Source organism: Phasianus colchicus, chromosome 2 (genome assembly GCF_987193195.1).
Source record: "Phasianus colchicus chromosome 2, bPhaCol1.hap1.1, whole genome shotgun sequence".
NCBI lineage: Eukaryota > Metazoa > Chordata > Aves > Galliformes > Phasianidae > Phasianus > Phasianus colchicus.
The window spans coordinates 110,810,323-110,835,478 of record NC_143437.1 but is presented as its reverse complement, the minus strand read 5'-3'; the positions used below and the strand labels follow the sequence as shown (position 1 = coordinate 110,835,478).

Sequence of the window (25,156 nt, the reverse complement as noted above, 5' to 3'; positions counted from 1 at the left end):
CCTGGGCTCATTTTATGTAGATAAATTCAGTCATTTGTTTTGTCTTCAGTAGCATTCACTTCAAGCTGTAGGTATAATGATGACAAAAGTTATGCTGGGAGTGAACTTCAGGGATAGTAAAAGCTGGGAATGCCAGTGGCTCTTTGAAGCCTGTGTTCTAGTGCAAGCAACTGCTGCACTGCTGGAACAGAATCACTCTGTAGGACTCCAGAGGGATCAGTGCAGTGAGAGCTTGGTACTCTGCTCACCTCCCATACTCAAGGTGAGCTTATCCATGAGGTAACTCTTGTTAGAAGTAGATCATGAAGCCATTGTTCAGTACTGTGATAAGTAATGAACATTGCAACTCATCTTTAGTTTGGTATTACAAAAATGTATTTGAGCTAATTAGGCAGTGTTCCCTTTACAGTCAGGGACAAACCAGTTTCAGACATGTTTTGTCTGACCTGTGCTCCTGTTCTTGGTTAGGTATCTACTTTGGAATGAAGTGTTTTGTACCTGATAGCACTTTCCTTCCTATACTGACCGTATGGAGACCATTCAGATGGTAGCTAAATTGCATGCCACCAGTGTCCAAGAGCAGTCTCCTAGGCCAAAGTTTCTTCTGCATTCCAGCTTTGCCTAGCTAGGAAATAATGCTACCTTCCCACCGATGCAGAAAAAAAAAAAACTGTAGGCAATAATTTTAAAAGCCACACCTGGAACACAATGAGTTCTGTTAGCAAATGACATGATTCTATAGGATTCTATAGGAAAAATAGAGCTACCGTTAAATTGGTGAGCTAGTTTGACACAGGCATGGTTTTTCACTTGAGTACCAGGAAATTGTGGCTTATTTAATAGACAGGAGGAAGCCTGAACTGCTTGAACTGCAGCCCAAAGTAGGAAGACCATCCTGCCTTTACTCCCAAGTGCAAACCAGCCATCCTTTCCTGAAATGCCTTTTCCAGAATCAGCATGAGGGAAGTTGAGTTAGGCAGCCTGACAGCTTAACCTAGTAATGCTCAGGATCCGTATCTCTTGTTGGTATTGTTTATATCAAACTGTAAAAAAATAATTTTTTGTGAAATCATCCCTCTTGCTACCATGACAACATTTATCGTTGCTTTAAGCTGTCTGGTTACTGATGAACAGTAAATTCTCTTCTGGTTAAAATCAATGGCAAAAGCAGAAGATGCTGATCTGGCATTTTTGTCTGGCTGTTTAATACACATTGCTCTGCACATACTGTTAAGTCAATAACTGAGTCTGTAGACAAACCATCAGAGATAGGACACATTCAAAATGATGAGATATTCATGCAAACTTACTTATCAATCATTTTCTGTTTCGATAGCCACTCTGAACTCCCTTTTCTCCTGAGTACTTTTTATCTCTGCCCTTTCTGCAGGCAGTTATGGTATTGAATCTAGCAGCTTGACCGTGGGGTTGCTTACAGGTGGGTATTCTTACCCAAAACCTTCTCTCCCCCCCCCCCCATAATATTTTAAGACTCCCTCCTTCTGCTTCTCATGTTTTTCTACCTTTGCTCAAGGGATTCATCCCCCATGATGTTTTCAGCCAGTCCTTACTCTTGGGACCACACTTATAACTGACAAATTAGGATAAGATTTTTTTACCTGCCTACTTTATCTTCTATCTTCTTTTGTTTTCCCTTTCTCAATTCCCTCTTTTTCCCCTATTGTGCATCTCCCTTTCACCATTTAGCCTTTTCTATCTTGTCTCAGTCTCTCCTTATTTCCTTTTCTCTCTCGGGGTTCATAAAGTTGCCAAGGCTGAGCCAAAGCAAAGAGAAATATGCATTTCACAGGCAAGGGTCACGCAGAGGGCAGCACTGCAGCTCTTATTGCCGGTCCTGGGGAAAATGATGCAAGGTTGTTTCAGAGCTGTTGCTCTCATTAAGTTTGTCAAATCCACCTTGAATAAGAGTAAATAAATAAAATATGGAATGTAAAACAGGGGGGAAACGGAAATGTTAGCATTCCAGTGCTGAAAACAGGCGTTTGCTTCATTTATATATTTTTCTCAGAAAGTGAGTTCATGAAGAATTAAACTCAGGGTCTCTGGTCTTAAGGGAAACCATATCCGTGGATTTTCTGCTGTGTCTTGGCAGAGCTTTCACCATTTGTCTGTACCTTCTTGCCATAGAAATCAATGTCCTTATCCACAGAAATTCCCTGCTTCTTCAGTGGAAAAATTGCAAGGTGGCAAATAGCAATTCAGGCTGATCTGATATAGTTGAGCATGAAGATTTTCTTACCTCTGCCCCTTATTATAGAGGTTCAATGAGGGAGGTCTGGAATTTCACGGTCTGCAGTTCAAAAAATTTCTAATAAAAATGTCCATCAGAGTGTCAAAGTGCTCATTAAAATCAGTGAGAGAGACTAAAAGCTGGTGGGAACTATTTTTCCTCTTGGAGAACCCTTCACTGCCGAGTTGATATTTGTACATGTAGGTCAGGCTGTTTTATTTCATGCAAGGTAAGAGGATTTCAGATGTGCTCTCCAGGGTCACAGGAATTGTTCCATATTTTGGCCACTTGAAACCTACATTTTTCAGGAATGTGCTCTGCTCTTGGGCTGCCTTCTGGTTCTGTATGCAAGGAACACGTGGCTGTTTCTGATGGTTTTAGCAACTCCCACACGGTTGTGCACTTTTGCCTTCACTCCTACCATTTGCCCTAATCCGAAGAAAGCTACCATCTCCCTGTACTCGTGGTCTTGACAGAATTAAGTTCTCCCAAGTGGACAGAAGGCTGTTCATTCAGTGTTGGTGTTTCCTGGCTCTTGTCAGATTGTCATGGCTTTGTTATTAATGTACTTGTAGAATTGGTCAATGCACAAAGTTTTGTCTTTCACTAGTGTCAAATAGCTATTTTCACTGTCTCGGTGCGACTTGCTGGGTAAAAGCTTTCCTTTAACTTGAGTGAAAGCAAGGTGTTTCCTGGTCACTTCTAGTAAAAGGCCTGGCTGCTTTTAAGTACTTCTATACGCTCTGCAAAGACACGTGGTTTTTTTTCTTATGAAGGCTGATTTGTATTTCTTCTGGTGCATGTTTTTATTACAGAAAAATAAAAAAAAGCCTCTGCCTGCTTTGCAGTGGTGAAAGTCTCCTGTGGTCAAATTGGACAATTGTCAACGTTCCTGTATTGATGCTCTGCCACTTATTGCCACACTGCTTGGGGACATAAAGGAACTGCTGCAAACTTTGTTGGAGACCTAGTATGCAGCAGCTAGTTTCATGACAAATGCTTAATATTTCCTATTGCCAAACAATTCCTATCAATTTGGGAATGGATTTTCTTTGGCATGTGCTGAACCCCATCCTTCCAAAATATTGGAGGAAAAGCCAAAAGGTGCATTCATCAGTCGTATGGGATCCATCAGAAGACTGCTGTCATGTACTGTGCTCACCAGCCTTGGCTTCTCTGGAGGGGACACGGCTAAGGAAAGCCTAAGGAACCTGATGGAGATAAATAGGTGCACTGCAGAGTCTTACAGGGTGCTTCTCTCTGGGAATGTAGAAGTGACAGTGGTGGTTTGCAGGTTGACCACACACACCATCAAAGTGCAAATTGTGGACAAGTAAATGTAGAGATGGTTTAAACGTGGATCGCTGTAAATAGTTCCTGGTCTGTTGAATAAGTGACAAGACATTCAGTGAACTCAGAATATATCCTGAGGGAGGTGAAGGGATTCAGTGCCTAACTCCATTCCCTGTTATATAAGCACTGCTTTGGGTAATCGCTTTATCAACACATGAATAAGCTGATCCCTGGCCCTTGAAAAACTGCACAAATTTCATTTGAACAATTTTAGTGACTGGACCAGAAGGCACAAAAGGGCTGTCTGTCTATTGCCATATGACCTAATGGGGCTTGTAGGGAAGGTTGAGAATTAGCTTGCCTGGAGAAGAGGCTGAGTGTGGGAATAGATCCTGTTTAGACTCTTAAACTTAGCTGCAGTCAGTGCTGCCAAAAGACATCAAGCTTTGGGTTTGTTTACTTAGTTGGTGTCTTTCCATTTGCATGTTAGATTTGTAACATTGATTTCTGTGAATTTGTTTTCTGTATAAATTTTCATAGAAAGGAGTGGGCTGGAGAGAATTTTATTGTGGAATTGCAATCAAAATAAATACAAGTGGAACTTGTTTAGATGAGGAGGTTTAGCAGTGAAGATGCATTGGTGGTTATTTGCAAGGTGTATGCCCCTGTAAATGTGTTTACTGTGGAAAGTTTTTTGTGTGTTGTCTATTGATTTTTCACTACAGCTATGCTGTTAGAAGTCCCTTGTACACACGCCATCTAAAGGAAAGTGTCTTGTCCATTAATTAAACGAGTTGCAATTTGATTTAGAAGAGCTTCATGGGCTCTGTGATGTGAACTCTTTATCTCTAGTTAGAATGTATTGTGTGTGAGGGTGGTGATGCACTGGCACAGGTTGCCCAGTGAGGCTGTGGATGCCCCCTGCCTGGAAGCACTCCAGGCCAGCCTGGATGGGGCTGTGAGCAACCTGGGCTATGGGAGGTGTCCTTGCCTATGGCAGGGGGCCGGAACTGTGTGATCTTAAAGGTCTGTTCCAACCCAAACCATTCTATAGCTCTGTGATTTTATGAGTCTGTGAAAATCAATGTCACTATCCCTCCAAGATGAGCCATGACAAAACAGAATAGATTTTACTATGGCAATACAACTGTGATGTCTTCCTTAAATAACTGCTTGCCTTTCTGGATCCAACAATGCTGATTTAAATCCTAGAATCTGAGGCTGATGAATGGATTTGGCTTTTAAAAGCCTTCTCTTACACTTGCAAGTGTAAGAGAATTTGGGCTCTTGTAAGTCTATGGCTGATACCTCGGAAAGCAATGCAGACAAACATACTTGGTGGAGGACAATAGCATCATTTCATAATACTTTTTTTATCTCGATATCTTGACTGTCATATTCTGTGATCTGTGAATAGCTAATCTGCTATCTAATTTTACTGTACACCAATAATTTCTTGCAGCCACCCAGAAAACGTTTTTTCATGTTTGCCAGGAGACAGTCAGAGGCCTGTAAGCTATTCCTTTTGTATTTATTATTTATGAATTGCTTCTTGCTTTGGTATATAAGTGCCATTGAAGTCCTCAATCACTGCCACTGGCTCTGTGTTCATATACTTCATTTAGTGAAGAGCCTCCCTGTAGTTCTCTTGCTTGTGCTGCATGTAGTGGTACAAAAGGTCACTGGAAACTTGTCACATAAAACCCAGCAGGAATGCTGAAAACAATTCAGGTTTTGGTTTACTGAAACATGAGTCAGTGGGTAGAGAAATGTCAGCATTTTCATAAGAACTGCCAATGAATGTAGTGCAGATGTGGCACATTTAAAGAGAAAACATTGATTCTCTGCAGCCCAGTCCTTTTGCTTTTTGGAGAACACCATGTCTTTCCTAATTCATCATGTCAGTGCCTAATTCAGTGTTTCCTAACTGTGGTCAATGCCAGATGTTTCAGGCACTGTGCTTTGTTTATTATTGGCCAGTCACCATCAAAGCCTTCGAGCACTTCAATACCTTCAGCTTGAACAAACTCACAGTATTACAAGACTGATGATAGAAAAGGAGAGGAAGGAACTATTTCAACAAGTGATCAGCACTAATTGCAAGGATGGAAACCTTACCTGATTGTGGTGTGGTGCTGTGAAAGGCATGCTGCAGAATAGCTGCTCTGACAGAATAATTGAGTATTTGGAGGAGCCAGTGCTGTCTTCTCTGTACTTTGGTTATAGTTCTTTCCCTCCCTAGTAGGTCAGATTTAGGGAGAAGTCCTAATGCACTGGAATATCAGCACGGAAAATGAGGGTTACTATTTCATATTATATTCTGTTTTTGTTTGCTATTTGCTTTTCCTGTCCATCTTGCATGGTTGCCTCGCTTTTGACGTAGAGCCGATCTGATTATGTGTTATAGCATCACCCAGAACATGCATTCTACTGGCTGGGAAAGGATATGCACTTCAATAGTTCATTTTATTCCTGAAGCACTTTCCTGATCAAGTCATATAAAGGCAATAAAGTAAATAATTGTGTTCCCTGATCTCATGCTGTCCTGTCACTTACTGTAGTTATTGGGACTGCATCTCAGCCTTCTTATAAGCCAACACTTCCCTGGGGATTTGAAAATTAACATGTTGATTTGAGTAAATAACTATTTGGCACACACCTTAGTGCACTGCAGCAGCAGAATTGCAAGATGAAACTGCAGGTTAAAATGTAGAAATATCAGTGAAATCCAGCCTTTGTAACTGAAGCTTACTTGTCTAAGCTAAAATGGTGTGCATTGATTATCTCTAAGAGCAATGATTACTGATGTTCCAGGTGCCTTAAAGTTCCCTCAAGCTAGTCTTCTTTCACACATCTCCTGTGCAAGATTTCAGTGTTAGTGTGGATAAAGAACTATTCCTAGTCAAAGATCTAGATGAGGATGTGCTATTTTAGAATGTAAGAGGACATTGTTGGTTATAGACTTGGGGCCAGAGCAAAGGCCCTGGGCATAATTTATTTAGTGAGTAAAGATAGCCTTCAGATGCATACACGTGTCAACTTGATGTTGAAATGATTTTCAGGAAGCCACATGAATTCTCTCAAACTACAATTTGTGCTTCCTTGTGTAAATTATCACAGTGGTCTTGGAGAACATGCCGATGAACATGAGTAAGCAGTGCACCTTGCAGCAGTGAGTGCAACTAAAGAATAAGGAGAATGGGATCCAGTTGCTGTTTACTTACAGATGAGGTGAAACCAGAAACTTCTCTCTGAAATGAACTGTGGTAGAACCAGAGGCAACAAAGAATCGGTTATGACTGTTTTTATACTTAATTGTTGTTAAGCATTGGCACAGGTTGCCCAGAGAAGTTCTGAAGGCCCTGTAGAAATATTCAGAACTTCACTGGACTAGATTCTGAGCAAACGGATGTAAAGTGCCCCTGTTTTAAGCAAAAGATAGTACTGGATATTTTACAGAGGTACCAGTCCAATTTATTTCATGGTTATGGCCAACTGAGAACATAATCACCTTTCTGCTATTTTTTAAAAATGCAAGTGTAAGATATATATCAGGTTTCCTTTTAGATGTTTGTCTGGGTGTTGTTTTTCCTCTCAATTCTACTTCTAGAGAAAGAAGTACAGGAAGACAGAGACAGGATATTGTGGGATTGCTACTGATAGGCTTCTGTTGGTGGCCAGGGTTGGGAAGGTGATTTCTGAAGTCACTGCAGAGAGTTAGAAGTCTGCAGGGCTGAACAGAGGCATGGCTGCTGCTGCACTTGGGCAGGCTGTAGAGTTCCCTGAGTGAATGTCTCTGTATCAGCACCACCAGGATTCCTCCTCAGGCTTGAGCGTGCCAAGATTAGGGGCTGTTGCCATGTATAGTGGAAATGCTAAAAGTCACAGCTTGAAACAGTGATGGAGCACCTGGTTGGAAAGCAGGGCCAGCTCAGGGGAACTCAGCTGCATGCAGTGTACTGAATGACCAGAAGGGCTGGAAACAGGATCCATCCCTTCCCAGCCCTCATTTAAGGGTTGTTAGTGGAGTCACATATTTCTCTGGAGATCCCTGCATGCCCGAGGCCTTCTGAAGATAAGCAGCTTCTTTCTTTTGCTTGTGTGCCCACTGCTGATGCATTTGAGCAAGTCTTCACTTGCTGCAGTCTAGGACCTTGCTATTCAGCTGACACTGTTGTGCTTTCCATTATGTTACACCATGGAAACCTGACTGCAATCAATCCTGTTTAGCTCAGCATGGCTTTAATGAGGGTTTGTCACGCTTTGTTCTTTCTAACAACTTTATTATTATGAATAACACCATTTTGTAACAGAAGAGATTTGGTTTCTGCATATGGTTTTTCTTCTAACTTTATTGAAACTTGGTAAAAATGAGAAGGAAAACTTTTGTGTTTAAGTCCTTGAATAGAAGGAACAACTCAAAGTAAAATAGTATATTGTGAAGGGAGATCCAAGGTATGACTGTTGTGCCATGATGTTCTCACCCAACAAGCTATAAGTACTTGCACCAGACTTACCCCTCAGCAGCTCTGAGTCTGGGTCTTTCTTACCTGTTACTGTTGGAGGGTTACAGGAAAGCTGGGGTAGGAAGTAACTGTTGTTATCTAGTCCAACCTCCTACTCAAAGCAGAGTCAACTAAGAGATCAGATCAGGTTACTCAGAGCTTTATTCATGGAGATCCTGAAGTAGCAGAGACTGTGGGGCCTCTCTGGGTACCCTGCTCCACTGACTGTCTGCCCTCACTGTAAAAAGCTACTCCATATACATGGTCTGAAATACCTGTTGCAATTCGTGCCTGATGTTCTTTCAGCATGTGCTCCTGTGGAGGGTTTAACTCTATCTCCTTGATAACCTCCCTGTACACACAGGGAGACTGCTTTTATTTTCCCCAAAAGCTGCCTATTTCCAGCAGGTCAAGTGTTCCAGCTCCTGTCCATCTCAGTGACCCATGGCTGCACTCACTCCAATGTATTGATGACTCTCTTATACTTGTGGACCAAAAGTTGCATGGAGTATCTAGATATAGTGTAAATGGTGAGTCTGGCTCAGCTGCATTTCTTGTAGTCTTGATATTTGTACCAATGCAAGTGGTGTGAATGGACTACGAGGAAGCAATATACAGATGCTTCAGACTCTAAGGACATATAACACTACTGAAGGACGAATCACTCAATCTCTCTCTCTCAGACTCTGTCAATATCTATTTTCTTCTCCTGTATGTGAGGATGAGTAATAAAATCTATGGCCCTCACTGCTTTAGTTGTGTTTGTTAAACTGCACTAGTATACTAATAATTTATTAACTTGCCTGTCACTAATGATGGTTTGTGTCATGTTTTTTTGCAGGTTACATATCACAAGTACTAAAGAATTACACTGACCATGCCTGTGATGGAGAATATGTCTCCCTGAGATGCCCTCACAGAACTACCATCAGCATCCAGTCTTCTTTCTATGGCAGAATTGTACCAAGTCATCAGATGTGTCCTTCTCGCTCTCCCCACTCCTATGCAACTTTAATTAAGGAAGATGTTGCCTGTTCAGTTGGCACTTCCCTTCAGGTATTTCATGTTAAACTGGATCTGCTCATTTTGGAGTGCTTTCCTAGGCCGGTGTATAATCAAAGAATATAAGATAGTGTATAATCAAGGAAAACTGTATAAAGGAATATTGTATAATCAAATAATGTTAAGATGTTATAATAATGAAATAAACAAGAGAGCTAGGCAAAGCAAGACAAAGAGAATAGATAGGATGCTTACCCGTATCATGGGCTCACTCAGGAAACTCGAGTGGAGTAGATCTTCAGAAGAGAGATCCTTCCCTAGTGGTAGTCAGCTCTTAAATGGGTCTAGGAGAGGTGCAGCCAGGCTCCACCCCTTCCTGCAGCACAGGTGAATTGCTTTCACCTGTGCTCCCATGGCTGACTCATTGCTCGCCTCAGGTGATCAATCAGAGGTTCAAGCCATGACTCAGCAGTTCCCATACAGCCAGGCATTTACTTTTCCTATGGTTCTAGTCAATAATAATTCAGGCATATGATTAAAAAGGAGTATACTGGAAGACCAGATTATGTTTGGACTGTATTTCAAGGCTTCTTCATACTTCTTCCCACTAGCTTTTTCAACACATTTAGGAGTTTCTTTGCTGTTTCTGGTTTCTCTGGTGGCTTACTTCAGAAATGATCCTGTCTCAGGAGGCTTTTACTTCAGTAACATGAAACCCAGAGACAATCCTTGAATTCTGTTCCTGACTCATTTGGCTCTTAGGCCACTGTAAGTGATAATACATCACTTAAGCTTATTAGCTCTCAGTTAACCACCTCTGTCCATTTCTGTAGGGAATGCTGACTATATGCATGTGTAACTTCAGCAAATCAGAGGATTATATGGAAGGTGCCATTGTTAGTCAGCTGTCAGTAAGAGCAACAAAAATTAGAAACATGACTTGGCTGATCTGTGATGAGTGATCTGCTCCCCAGCGTAAGAGAAAGCCCATTTCTTTCTATGTACACAATTTGTGACTGAAAATCCTTGGGTAAAGACTTCAACTTTTCTTTAGCATGCTGTGTGTTTATAGCTATGAATCAATAGTAACTTATAGTAAAACTTAGAACTAGGTTAATGAACCCACAGAGCTAGTGAATAATTTCATTTATAATTCGCATAAAGGCCAGTGTTTCTGCCATCTCTTCTCATTCTTTCATCCAGGATTTTTTCTGACTGAAGACTTTAGCAGAGGTCTGCCTTTCCTTTTTTGTTTCTTTTCATGATTAAATTTACTTGAAACATCATTGATACTGGTGCGTATAAGCTAATCTCCTGTGAGTGAGTGGCCCACTTAAAGCAATTAGAAGAATTTGAGAGCAAGGGAGATGAAATCTTTAGGTAAATGAGAGCTGAATCTCATCTTCTTTCTCAGTCCTGGAAAGGGTGATGCCTCTCAGAAAGGTAAGCTAGACTCTCCACAAGCTGAATAGCAAGGTGCCTGCATCTGCATGGTGGAAATGCACATACTTAAGAAAATTGGACATAGAAAAGAAAATTGTGGACAATAAAATTGGATTTATTCTTTTTGTTTTGAAACTTGGTTATGTGGTTGCTATAAACAGGAGAGTTATGTTTGTATTCTGATTGGTGCTAATTTAAAAAGCCAGCTAAACCAAACCTTACCAAATTAAGTATGCAAAATCACCATGTCTAATCAAGCCCATGACTACATACTGTACTGTATATGCTCTTATCTCGAGATTGGCCTGGAGGGAGTGTAAGAGACAGGTACTAATACCATTCCCTCTGAACGCCACCTGTGCATAATTGTTACTCTCATTTGGCAGCTCTCTGTCCTCTAAATGTCCAGTTCAGACATAGAAACAATGTTGAAAAGGGAAAAAAAGATGTTGATTACACTGAGGCAACCAATGCTAGTCCAGTCTTAGGTGATGAGTGGCCAGGATGCTTTGCTTAATCACATTCTTATTTGAAATGAAGTGCATTCCATTTAGGAGAATGTGTCCAAGATGTGAAGGCAGTGACCCCAAACTGCATGTATGGAGATATCAGAAAAACAAAAATTAAGTTGTGTTGAAAGCCAGATGTGATTTGTTTTTTAAACAGCCTCCTGCCTCCTATTCCATTTAACAGGGGAACCTAAAATTAGTACAAGACACGTGAGATGTGTTGTAGGAAGTAAGAGAGATTTGTGCTATATTCACAAAGCTATATTCAAGAAGATGATTTAAAGCTGAGGGTGTAGAAATTGCCCACTCAGCCTTTCATATTAGGAGCTAATATTGTGCTCTGATGCATTATTAGACAGTCTGGTCTGGAACTGTTTCTTTTGTACCTTCTCTGTAGAGTTCTGCTGGAAGTAGCTGGGATGTGCCTAAAGTGAGATACATGACACACCTCTGCTGTCACCTTCTCCCACAGGCACTTTAGCAGTGTATGAGGCAGCCCTGCAAAAGGGAGCAGCAGATTCCTTGCATGCTAACCACAGGACACCCTGAGCACTTCCTCCCCCTTTTTTAACAGGATAGGAAGATTTATGTGATAGAAAGCAGAGGAAAGCTGATCTCATGGTAATTAAAATTTTAGGTAAACTTTCCATTAGCTGCAAGACTTCCAAATCATGAGCTGAGAGTTGGTCAGAAGGCGATGGAGCTGGAGGTGTCTGTGTGTTATGGAAGATGATTTTATTTTCTCCAAGCATCATAGCTTAATAGTGTGGTAAAGTAAAATAGAAAGCAGAAGAAAATGATTCAACTACTATGGCTTTTTGGGATGTGTGGTGGTTACTTGTCATGCCCAGTCTCAGGATGTTGTACAGTGTCACTGAGGTAACAGCCCCAAGTGTCCTCACCAGGAACTGGGGTCCTGCTGTACTGGTATTATAAAGACACAGAGAAAGAGCCCCTTTCCCTTGTCTCCAAACAACCTGTAAGATGATGATGGTCGGAAGGAAAGAGAGGGAAAAATGACAGAAAGGAAGAAAGGAATTTACACCAGACCACACTGTGGTCAGTACAGCAGGGAGAGCTCAGGGCTTGTCACATTGCACATCAAATTTCCAGGATTTACAGACAATTTACTAGGAAAAGTTTCAGAGATGTCAGTGAATTCAAGAGCAGTTTGGGCAACTCTTCATCAAACTGTGCTGTTTGTTTTGCAGGCGCTTGTGAGCAGTGAGTTGAGGGTGCACAGGAGGTTACTGCAGTGCCAAAGCTGCTCTTATAAAAAATTATGGAACCTGTGCAGTTTCATTCATGAACTGTGCACTGCCTGAAATACAGCTCTCTGGCAATCATCTCCCCGGCTAATGATTTGCAAATTGAAGATCTGTTTGATGCAGAGATCACAGATATCTCTAAATTGCTGTATCTTTGATGTCTTTGCTTGGCTGAAATAGCTTATCAGAGCAGTTTGAAGTGCAGTGGAAGGAGAGGCATGACAGGCAGAGGCTCCTGTCTCCCTGAAGAGGCAGGACTGCTCCCTGAGTTGTAAGCCTCCTAATGCTTTGTTTACTGTAAATTTAAACTTTCCAAGTCATGGGACTTCTGTCACTGCTTCCAAGACTCTGCTTGACAATGCAATGGTTTGCTCTCAGTGATTTTTCTCCACTCTGTTTTATGCTTTCCCTTTCTTTAATCCCATGACTTTCAGTTATGTATCCTTTTGTATTTCTTTATCTTAGCTCTCCTTGCCCTTTGAAGTTGGCCCTCCACACAGATTAAGTTTCCCACTGGTAGGAAATGTAGGTAATGGTTAATTAGACAGTAGTTGTAGTATGTTTTTTACTAGCTCTATTTACTGAACATAGTGCAGTTCTTTGCACATTACTGACTCCAGGCTCTTTTAAGGCTCTTGCAGAGGAGCTCTGGAAAATCTTGGTGCTGTTTTTTAGCATGTTAGTACCACTGCTGCCTGCACTACTCACCTTGCTGGAATTTACTTCCATAGCAGAGCTGATGCATGCCCAATTTTCAGCTTTCTATTTTTCAGTCTGGTGTGTTGGTGTATGTCACCAGTAATGTGGGTATAGTTTCCTTCTGCTAACTCCATGGTGAGCATCAGAAAGTCCGTGGGGGAGTAATAAGAGAGAGCTAGTGGAGCACTAAAACATGCCATAGATCAGTGGTCAAATCCAGAGCCTTTGTGCTCTTCTTAATTTAATGAACAGTTTGAATATGGTGCTTTGGGCAAAACTGAATTACTTTCCTGAGCAGCAGACTGGGAAGGTTTCTTGATAATACCGTAGGCAAGTGACCTGCATCTCAGCAGTACGGATTCCAGTTGCTCCTGTACTCTTTCCTTCCCTGTTGCTGATCCTTCAAATATCTTCTTACTGCACAAACATGCAATCTGCACGTAACTGGGAGAAGGCTCTCTGAATAAGATTGCAACTTTAAAGTACTAAGTTTACAATGTATTAAGGTAACACTAACAATCTGAGATATAACACTGAGAAGAGTGTTAAAATTCAAATAAAATGTAACATAAAGCCATTATGAATCCATTGTGCTGTGTGTCTGCCTGAAGGGAACTAATGCTGCCTTGTTTGTTCTCATTGCAAAGCTCATGGAAGAATACCAACCTATGTGTTGGTTTAACAGCAGTGCTTGGGCTGAGTGTGACCTAGAAATGATTGATTATATTTTAATTATTGTTATCTTCTTGTGTAAAATTCTTAGTACCAACCTGTGCCCATCTTCATCTGGCACACAGCTCTGATTCATTCATACAGCTCACACCCTGAATTCTTATCTTCTGTGACATACAATTTGGAAATCATTTAGTGGGGTTACTCTGTGCAATTTGATGCCTGAACTGATGTGCCCTGAAGTCATCCTTATGTTCCTTTGATAACAGAGGCTGTACAGAGAGAAGCTGTGTGTCAGAATCCCAGCTCCCATGGAATTTCATCATTGGCTTCTATAGTTCAGGGTTTCACCCTGAATGTTTTAAATCTATGAGCTACTGCAAGGTACTAAGAGCTAAGATAAATTTAATTACCTTGGGTTTTAAGCTCAGTTGTGGTCTATTTTAAGCATGAGCAGAAGTATTTCTTGAAGAGTGATTTGAAGAGATAAAATAAAAATGAGTGCACCCTTGGGAATAGCTGAGGACAGCCTTATTTCAGAGCTCCCATTCAGTTCCAGATTTAAACAGTTGATAACTAATGACCACAAACAATTACTATGCCAACAAGCTCAGCAAAATGAGCACGAGAAATGTGTTTCATCTGTAGTGTCCTCTTGCAAGACATGGTTTTGAGCTTGAGATTGCCCTTGCTTTAGGACCTGGGTCACTGCAGTGAGATTAATCCAGGACATAAATCACAGGGGTTAGATTAGTGTTTGTTTTACTTGAGTTCACATTTCTTTCTCTGTTATCTCCTCCAAATCTTGCAGCCTCTTAGCTCAGTCACGAACCTGAGAATGGAATGGGTTTAAGCAGCCACAGCTTCCCTCCTGAGCACTGGCTGTTAGCCCTTAGGCTTGATTTACCAATGAAAAACTATTATAAAATGGCACAACACAATTAAAGTGTCCTTCCTCCTCTTTCATGCCAGACAGGAATTTCTCCTCCACCTTCTTTTGTTGGAGTGACTTTTTTTTTTTTTTACATAATGTATCCTACATGACTTCATTTTGTGTTACTCAGGAGTCTACTAGCTGACTTTAGCATAAACAGCTGGTTATGTATACAGGTGGGAGCCACTTTGTGTTTCTAAAATTATTTCTATGCAAATTCATTTTGCTCATGGGCATTTTTTTTTTCCTGATCGTGTATTTCTGTGTATTTCTTTACAACTGACAGTGAGAAAAGAATAGAATGCCTGAATTTTTCAGCCATTTATCAAATGCTTGTGAGCTCAGGATACTCACACACCATCAAGAAAACTCATAGCCTTTCTGGGGTCAGTCTAGCTGATCATCTCCAAATTCAGAAATGTTTGCATTTAGCCCTGCCGAGGCTGGGGGTGCTGGTAGTTGAAAAATTGAACGTGAGCCAGCAGTGTGCTCATGCAGCTTGGGAAGCAAATGGTATCCTGGGCTCCATCAGCAGAGAGGTGGCCAGCAAGGACAGGGAAGTGCTTGCCCTCTGCTCTTGTGAGGCCCCATCTGCAGCACTGCGTCCAGGTCTGGAGGTCCCAATACAAGAAAGACAGAGAGCTGTTGGAGAGGGTCCAGAGGAGGGCAGGAATATGATCAGAGGGCTGCAGCACCTCCCCTGCAAAGACAGGCTGAGGGAGCTGGGCTTGTTCAGCCCTGGCAATGTTCAAGACCAGGTTGGATGGGGCCCTGGGCAGCCTGGTCTAGTATTAAATGTGGAGGTTGGTGGCCCTGTGTGTGGCAGGAGGTTGGAGTTTCATGATCTTCAAGGTCCCTTCCAATCCAGGCCATTCTGTCATCTGACATCCACTGAAGCTCAAATCTTGCCTAGAATTGTGATTTTTAAGAATAAGAACAGAAAGCTGTGGTATTGGTCTGTGACCTGCTGTGAGTTTCACCATTGGTGTGTGTTTTGTGCGGTCACTGCAGAGTTTAAGTATTGCGCATACTTACTGATAGTAATAGGGAATACATTTTCTGTGCATGTCAGGATAGGTGAAAATTGTATGCACCAGGTTTTAAATTGATATTAGGTCTGGCATAACTTGTTTGCTGATTTCAGTTTTTATTTTACACTTTATGGATATATTTAATTTTATCCAAGGCTTTACCCAAACAGTCTGCGGGAAGTCAGAAATCTTAATGATTTTTTGATAATTTTTTTCAAGAACCTTGGGGTGGTGCATCAGAATTATGTGAATGAAAAGGAAATATTGATTTCTCCTCCTCATGAAGTAAATCTGCAGAATTACGGCAGTTATCAAATTATGTTGAAACTGTAGATTAACAAGGAAGCCAGTCAGAAGAGTCATTAATAGAAGGTGTATTCAGCCTAAAGAACATTTCTCATTTCTGCGCTCTCACAATGGTATGTATGACTTTTGCTCCTTAATTTAGGTATAAACTTCTCCTTAGGACTGTTACTCTCAGTACTACTGAAAAGAAGCTCAGGATGTTCCTCTTACATGGGAAATATTGAATAAAAGTCACCACAGATCAGAGCAGGACAAGACAAAATTTTTTGACCTAAATTATGATTCCGTGGTTCTGAAGAGGCAATTTGTGGAGCCTGAGGTTGTGAAGCAATCACCTTTGTTCTTGGTTCTGTATCTAAGGACAGTTGAACATCTGTTGCTTGTTAAAGCGGAAACTTCCAAAGCAGCTTCTTGTTGGTCTCTGAAATCCACTGTGCTTTTCCCACTGGTTTTAGTGGCATCTATTATACAACACCAAGCCCCTAATATGCAGTGGTGAAAATTCTACCCATGTGGTATGGAAAGGTTTGCTGACCGAAAAGCAGAGCGCTGCCTTTGAGGAGAGGAAACTCCCTTGTGGGAAAGAGAACTTTTATGGTGTTCCTTCTTTCCCTTAGCTCCATATTTGTGGCACTGCGTAGGTGTAAAGTCGTGGTTGAGCAGTAGCAGAAAATCTTTTCAGGTCCACTATGATTTGGAGAAAGTTTCTTGCCATATATGAAGCTCTCAAGAGTTGTTCCATCTGTTTCTTGCCTTGTGAGATCAAAAGAGGTATCTGCATAGAGGTCTTACTTGAATTCCTTTGCAGTTCTTTGGATTTTGCATTAAATTAAATTTCATATGCTTAGTTAGCTGTTAACACTGTGAGTCCAGAAAAAGGAATATGCTGTTTCTGTGCATTTTAACATAATGGTCAAGCTAGGGCTAGTGCTTGCAGGCCCTTCAATACTGTTCACCTTTAATCCTTTCCATTCTAAGCTCTGTTTTTTGAAATGAGATGCCTACATTTTATTACCTTCATAAGTAAAAAACAACAGCAGCACATGCTCTCTCTTCTCTAGAAAAGGCTTGAATTGTCGTGGATTAAAGTTTAAAACAAAGGTTGTGTTCAGTAGAGGCACAAATTCTTGCATGTATGAGCCTGAAAGGTGAAAACTTCAGGAAGCTGTGAGCAACTGCCGGTGAGGCACTCCCAGACTGAAGAGAAATTGGAGCAGAAATTGCTGTTGTTTAAAGGATGATGTTCAGAGTTATAATGCTGAAGATAATAGATATTATGTTCAGGGAGAGCTCAAAAATAGAGAATCATTGAGGCAGAGACAAAATGGGTTTAGGAGGCATGCTGTGGCCTTTAGGATAATAGCATGGGGATAAGACTGTGGGAAAGTCCAATATCAGGGTGGGTACAAGAAAATGAAACTGAGGGGAGCCTGGGAGAGCTTCTGGGAGAAGATTTTCTAGCAACTCCTTGCAAGAGGAAATTAATTGTTTTGAGACTGGAATTCATAGCTCTGCATGGCAGAAGCTGAGTAAGGTTGTGGGATTGCCTCACTCTGTGGTATCAAAACGCTCTGACACAGGTTCATGTATGTCAGACAAACATTGTGTTAGTGCTTTAGGGGCTCTGGAGGATATCTAAGCCATCCAGCTCAATTTAAAACATAATTACTGCTCCACTTAATAATATTTCCTCTACCTCACTTCTGCTCTGAAGGATCATATGGTTAAAAAAAAAAAAATATCATTAATCTTTCTTAATGAAGTTATTTTATAGCAGGAGACAGAATGGCTTGTCCCTGTGGATTCTGAGACAGTTTTGTGAGTGTTATGAATGGGGAGGTGGGAAGCGAGTGTTGGAGGAAAAGTAGTGTGAAAAAATGGAGATAAGTCCCAAAATACCAATGGTAGGAGGACCCTGTGACTCACAGATCCATGGTGAGTTTAGCTAAAAGGAAAGCAAAAGTCACAGGGAAGAGAATGTGCTTTATTAAAAACAGACAACTTGCTTAAGTCAGCATTCCCACCACAAGGACTGATTATTGGAACACCAGCTATCGCCAAAACATTGCCTTAACCAATAAGAGAGCTTTTCTGAAACCTGTGGTTGAAACTGAATCTCCAGAGAAAGCTAAAGCAGAATGGTGTGGGCAGTGTTTGGGCCCCTGCTGTTAACAGTCAGGGCTGATCCATCTCCTCCACATTGCTTTTCCTGGGACACACTGCTGGTGCTGCCTAATGCTATGATTAAACTGTGTGAGTCTTCCAAAATCTCTGCGAGCAGTCTAATGCATTCTCTTTGCATGCATGAAAGGAAAATGTGCTCATTGAAATAGTGCAAGTTTTAGTTCTCTCCTTTGCTGTATAGCTCCATCAGCACCCATTGCTTTAAGCTGGTCATATAGTCATTGCTGGGGCTGGCTAAGGAGGCAGGAACTGCCATGCTGTCTGTCCTTCAACTTGCCTGTATTTGATGGTTCTTTAGGGAGATACTGAAGTGCTTTCGTTTTCTGTTCCATGTCTGTGCATCCCCTGCTGCAGAAGATGCTGGATGAATGCCAGGACAGACGGAGCTGCCGGTTCCTTGTCAGCAGCAGGCTGTTTGGCGTAGATCCGTGCCCTGAAACAGCCAAATACCTCTTCGTGTGGTATAAGTGCAGGCCAAGTGAGTATCTCTCCATCAGATCTACTTTTTTTCTGGTGAGACGAAAACAATTTTGTGCTTAATCCTTGCCAGCAAGAACTTCTGGTACTTTTTGTTCCCTTCCACCTTTATTTTCAGTGTAACATAATGCCTGGGTGCAGAGCATTTCCCCTCTCCCCCTCATTTGCTGCACTGCTCTTGCTGCTGCTCTGTCTCTTCCTCTCTTCCCAGCACCCTGCAGTGAAGATTGTTTTTGCAGGTGCCAGTGGAAGCCTTTGCCAAGACCTCGCTAATGCTGCCCTGCAATGCTGCTGGCAATTAGGGGGCTGCTGCAGCTCCTGTCTGGTTCCAGACTCTGTCACTGCTGCCCAGACAAGCTGTAGATGCCTCGTCCCTGAAGGTACCCAAGGCCATGGAATAGGGTTTTGGACAGCCTGATCTGGTGAGGAGCAGCTAGCCCACAGCAGGTGTTGGATTGGATGGACTTGGAGGTCCCATCCAGCCCAAACCATTCTGTGACTCTACGATCTTCAGTGCCCATCCTGGCCACTAAGATAGTGGGACTTATTCCCTCTATTTCTATCCACAGCAGCATAGTGACAGCCTGAGTGGATAAAGATTTTGGATTCAGGTGCCTAAAGTGAGCAGTTAGGCCATAAGTCAATGGCACACTCACCACGCCATATCATAATCTACCTTTTAATTGCTTCCAGATCAGGCTGGAAAATACTAACCTTTGCTTTGCTTTTCTCATTAGCTGTGTTTAAATTAAATGAGGCCAGTGCGTGGGTACTGGGAGAGCAATCATGCCTGCTGCAGTGCAGTGAGGTCAGTGTGGTTTTAGACAGGGATAGCTGACACCTTCTTGGCCAATTCCTGGCCCTGCTAGAGCAGTCAGCATGATGTGGACACTGCTCCCCTAGGGTGCTCTGGAAGCAGACACATCATCCTGGAGGCAGATAGAGTCTAGCAGTGACCAATCTGTGCCACCTGATATCATCCAGAGAAAAGACGCTTACACCCTGTAAGTTATTAGCCTGAATTTGAGATTTCAGCCCTTTTGATTATGTTAGTGACATGGTTCTACCACACCAGCAAAATTTTTTGGGGAAAAAAAGATGTTTACATGGGGAAGTAAAACAACTGATTTCAGAAAAAAATCTGAAACAACAGAAGAAATATTTAGAAACTAAGCTGCAGAGGAGAATACTTTTTGCCTCAGCATGCAGAGACCTGTGCTAAGTAAAGAGATCTGGCAGAGCCTATGAAGAATTCAAATGAAAAGTTGGTAATGTAGCACCTGCATTTACTGTGGGGCTTTCTGAATGATTGGAACATTCCCCGTTAGGTGAGAAGCACATCTCTGTGAAGCAGGAGTGATTAGCAGAGTGTTCTGACAAGCCCTCATAAACCTGGGGGTTTTGTATGAAAGCTCACTTAAGAAATCTGACTATTGAGGCCAGACTGAACTTCTGAAAGTACTTCAGGATCCCATCTGTGCATAAATATTTATGGCTTAGCATTCTTTGCTAATTACAGCTATGCTAGAAAAGAAAGATTATGTGTGTGTGTACAGGGTAAGTGATTTTCCTGAAAAAGAGCAGGGAAAGTTGCTTAAAAACATTTCCCCCAGAGTTTTTTCAGGCATTTTCCCATTTTGGGAACCTGTCAGTAACACTTTGCCACTGGGCAAACCTTAATCAAACCTGCTGCATTAATAACAAAGTTTAAAATATGTGAGAATTAGCTTTGCATAGAGATACCAATGCACTTTCTAACTTTTCTTGATGAGTCAAAACTTTAAGCCTCAGAAATGCTTGAGTCTGGTAACCAAGCTTTTTCACTCTGCTGCTCGGAGAATGTTAATGAGAAGACTAATGAAGATGGTTCCGTAGAAGGCACAATGCAGGATTGTGATATGTTTTGCTCATTTCTTCTGAGCTACAGATGAATCCAGTGGAAGGCCTTCATGCTTAATAAGTGATCCATGATCCAAAAGCTGTGGTGCCATGAAATGTTGGTCTGCTCCAGAAAGTCTGAGCACACATAGTTGTAACAGTCACTGGTGTCACTGGTGACAGCTCACTGCCTGACACATGCTTTGATCCATCATTTTGTCAGAGTCATAGCATGGTTAAGATTAGAAGGGGCCTGAAAGATCATATAATTTAAACTCCCAGAAGATTGCAGAAAACAGATGCAATTTTTTGGGCTATGTTTTTTTTTTTAACAGTAGGCATGATAGTAGTGCTTTAATAAGAAGCCACTTAAGGTCTGAATTGTATTCTGGAGATATCTATTTTTTTATTTTTGTTTATTTATTTTTTTGCCTATTGAGGGAGCCTGATGTGATCATGCAACTGAAGGTAGCTGCCTTGGTTAAGTGCCCACCTACGTAGAAGGAACATGAGGCTTTCTGTATACAGATATGAGAAGCACTTCGGGAAGAGGCCTACAGAATTTGCACAGGACATTAAAAAAAATATAAAGATGCCAAAGCCCTCCCACTCTTGGAATTGCATTCGAGCCTCAAAAGGTCCCTATATAGATGCAGTTATCTAAAAACAAAAAGCAGTGCTGATGTTAGTGGTGCTTGCTTACACCTTTGCTGAAGAAAAATAGATGATGTAGCCATGCCTTCCAGCCACTATGACTGCAGTTATGTCTCTTGGACATTGTGGTGCATGTGCAATCTAATGATTTCAATGCTCACTGGTGTTGTGGGGTTGATTTATAAGGCAAGGTGCTATTTTGGTTTCTCAGAGGCAGAATTTCAAGGAAATGTGGACCAGTATATCATGCTGAAACTGAAAGCCCCAGATGTTCCAAATTATGAGGCTCCAGTAAACAGCATGTGCTGCAGTAACTGCTTGGAGACTGCTTTCACAGTGTTTATTTGACCAGAGGTAGTGAGAAATGCAATGGCTTGTGTGCTTTGGGAAGTCTTGTGCTGGTCTCCAGTAATCTAATTGCTGATTCTAGGGTCTAGCGAACATTCATCTGCCTCTGGAGGACTCAGATATATGCTTGGGACAGCTTTAGCAGATCATCCTGCTACCTGCAGCTTCACTAAAGATCCCCAAAGGATCTCTGCAAAATGGGGAGTGTTATTCCCAACAGTGAGCCCTGAAGCTATTCAAGTGCAAGCATTGATGTAGCCTCAAACACGCAGTGCCAAGGAGCTGCTCTGGGTATGGGAACTCCAATAATGGCCCTGGCTCTGCTGAAGGCAGGCCAACCAGTGCTGCCCTGAGCAAGTACTGGGCAGGCTACAGGAACACATAATTAGAGGGAACTGACATACTATTTAGTTGGTCTAGCGTGAATTCCCTGTAACTGAAATCTGGATTCACCAATATTATTTAAACAATTCAGTGCTTGTTCATCCCCCCCTCCCTTGATAGACTGATCATGTATTATTGTGAGTTAGTAAATGTTTGCTCTGTGTGCCAGACTTCTGGAGGGGCAGCATGGTCTGGTCATGGCAGGGAACAGAATCTCTGGGGCTGCTCAAGTCATACTGAAGAAATAATGTCACCTGTCTGCATCCCAGCAATACCACCGTAGCTGAGTTCACCAGGGCTCGTTGCTGCTCTGGCTGTTGTAGGAGCAGCAATTGATCTCCTTCATGCAGCATCTGTTTGCCCATGCTGGCTTTTTGCTTCTTTGTTTTTATTTTCTATTTTAAAAGCACCTGACCAAAACATGGACATAAATGTTTGTCTCTGTAGAGGGATTATTTAGTATGTTTAAGTTGCTATTCACTGGTAGTGTTGTTGATAATAAAGAAGGCTTCAATCCTGTTTATATGGCTTTTCCAATGAGTGCTTCACATACTGCCTTTCCCTTGTCTCCTCATCCCCTATTTGTTGCCATTGCTGTGCTGTCCTGTATGCCCTGTCCTCTTCTGAGTGACCTGGGCTGTAGCCTCCTGCAATGCTCTGGTGACATTTCCCTCTTTCCAGGCAGTTGCTATTTTAGCTTATGATTTCCAGGACTCTGGGAGAGAGAATTTCTGTCTAATGGTGTTTGTTTTTTTTTCACAAATAATAATTATTTTTATTTCAAATGCCGTATTGTGCACTCGGATGTGATAATGGAGGTTAGTGGTTATGAGGCTTCCCCATAATCTTTATCATTTAGCCAAGTATAAATACAAACTGTACTGCTCTCTCTTCTAAAGCCTAAAACCTTTTTAAAATTCAGGAAGCCTGGACTGTGACCTGCAGTCCAGTTGCAGCTCAATTCCCTCTATGACAATACAAGAACATATTTGTGAAAGTCTTTCTCGAGGCTTTGAGAAATGTGTCTGGGAAGCCTGCATTTGTTGGCAAAGGGTAAAGTGCCAGAAGTTTTTATGGGGGTAGGAGGAGAAAAGGGAGTGGGGGAGGTCATTTTGTTCTAGTTCAGGGCCTGGCCAGCTTTGATTTATGGCTGAAAATTGACCTGGACAAGTGTTTTGAAAAGAGCAGTCAGTTGTTCTCCCCACCATAGATTTAATTCTATGTAAGAAGCACAGTTAATTCGTGTGAACTGTCAATTACTGTTTTCCAAACATGGGAACGCTCACTCTGATGTTCTTGCCGAAGTCATACTCAGATCACTATTTCTCTTAACAGCACTAATGAATTCTAATTATAAAACAAATGAATTTGGAAATCAATTAGGAATTCTAACTAGATCTTCTGATAAAAATGTTGACTTTGAGTTTGGTCTCTGTCACGTGGTAATAATCTCTATCAGATGGTGATGCAGGTGCTGTCCCAGATGTGCCTGCCTTTCAGTGAGGATGTGTGTTTTTTTGGTAATGGTAATTAAAAACTTTTATGAACACAGTAATACCATTACTTCTGCCAGAGCTTCTGCAGCCATCGAAGAATTGTGGAGTCATCCTATGCATTCCCAGTTGCTGGTGAATTTGAAGGCTTACATGTGGGTACCTTACATGCGTTGGAGAATTTATGGTTCTGCTTATCATTTTTCAAATGGATTAACTGAGAATTTTGGGTGGGATGTTATGGAAGGAAGAGGTAGGGAGTGAATGCATCTTGTTTGCCTTAAAGTTTCTCTGTGATCCCTTCCTACGTTATTGAACCTACTATGAGCTGCTGCTGGTTTTGCTGGACTAAGGATTACATCTTTTCTGTTGAATTCAGTGAATACTGCATGAAAAGCTGGGTTTTGTTATGTGTCCTTAATGCTTACACTCTCTAGCCAAAATTCGCAGATGCTGTGAGCAAGAATGAAGGGCCATGCAAAGAGAGAGTTCTTATAGAAATTTCTGATGGGAGCAAAGAGGGATCACAGAATCATAAAATGGTCTGGGTTGAAAAGGACAATGAACATCCAGTTTCCACCCCCTGCTATGTGCAGGGTCGCCAACCACCAGACCAGGCTGCCCAGAGCCACATCTGAATATATTCCTGGTGCCTTTAGCACTGGTGATTAATTCCAGTGCTAGGATAGGCTGGTAATTCAGTAGTTATCAATCCTTTCAGAAAAGCATTAATCTACTTCATAAGGCAGCTTTATTGGTGGCAGGAAGAGGTCACTGTATTGTTCACTGCATTGCTGTTTTGGTGGGCTAGCCTTTCCAAAGCAATGCAATGAAGTGTGGGCTGTTAAAGTGGCACATCCTCCTGGCCCAGCCGCTGAGGCAGTAAAATAGGTCTTTTGCCTCCTGTATTCATCAACTTGCTCTTGCTTATTTGTATCAGTTCAAAACTGCTAATGCTGCGCAAGAAATTTATAAGGGCAATAAAACTTCTGGCAGCAAGTGCTGTAACTGTGAAAAGGTGTAAATAAAGGAATGTTATAAATAACAGAGCATAGATCCATCAGCCTGTGATCTGGGTCAGAGAAATCTTAATGAGAATGATTAATATTGCTTTAAGCCTTTCAGTCATACTCACATCAGAAAATTAGCCCAAAGTCATTAATGGAAGAAGTGAAATGAGAAATTAGCTATTTGCTCCCAAATGTTTTCTTTAACTCTCATCTCAGAGTGTAGTATATAAGTTTTGATACTGCTCTCTTCTTTCTCCTTAGATAATCATACTATTCTGTCCTGCAGGAAAGTGCAACCAGGTGTGTTTGAAGTCTACTTTGGAGATGGAACAGAATAGTTAATTTGCAATACTACCAGACTTACAGAGCAGAATATAAAATGACAACTGCTTCTGACCAATGAAAGCAACAGTGGGGAAGGGGTCCTCTTAAACACTGCAAATTGAATGGGTACATCAGGTCTGTAATTTTAAAGGAATCTGACAAGGTTGTTAACAGAGAGCAATCTTGTCAGACCTTCAGAATTCAGCAATCTTGAAACTTCAGGGTACTTTTAAGTTGGCAAACTGCCTAGTTGGTATAACTCTGGGCTATCATATAAGTTGCTTGTTTCAGTTTCAATTTCTCTTTTGCAGAAGTGGTGTTCTCCATGCCATGAAAGATAGCAAACATCAATCAGTTTTTAGAGGTTAAATTATAGCATCTTCAAAAAAAGTTTATCAAAGGGAAGTTTGAATTTAGGTGATGTTAAAAGGCATTCCTTTGAGAATTTATGAATTTGTGACATTCTTATTTGTTTATGCTCAAAGATCATG

General features: G+C 41.5%; 1 protein-coding gene across 1 annotated transcript in view; it reads left to right on the top strand.

Moving 5' to 3' along the window:
• The window catches only part of LOC116236308 (protein eva-1 homolog C-like), a 79,540-nt gene that overhangs the window by 36,275 nt on the left and 18,109 nt on the right, over positions 1-25,156 (top strand). Inside the window, exons 3-4 of the mRNA XM_090136671.1 lie at positions 8,891-9,105; positions 18,452-18,575. Coding sequence (XP_089992797.1) covers positions 8,891-9,105; positions 18,452-18,575 — 339 coding nt within the window. The remainder of the gene's footprint in view (positions 1-8,890; positions 9,106-18,451; positions 18,576-25,156) is intronic.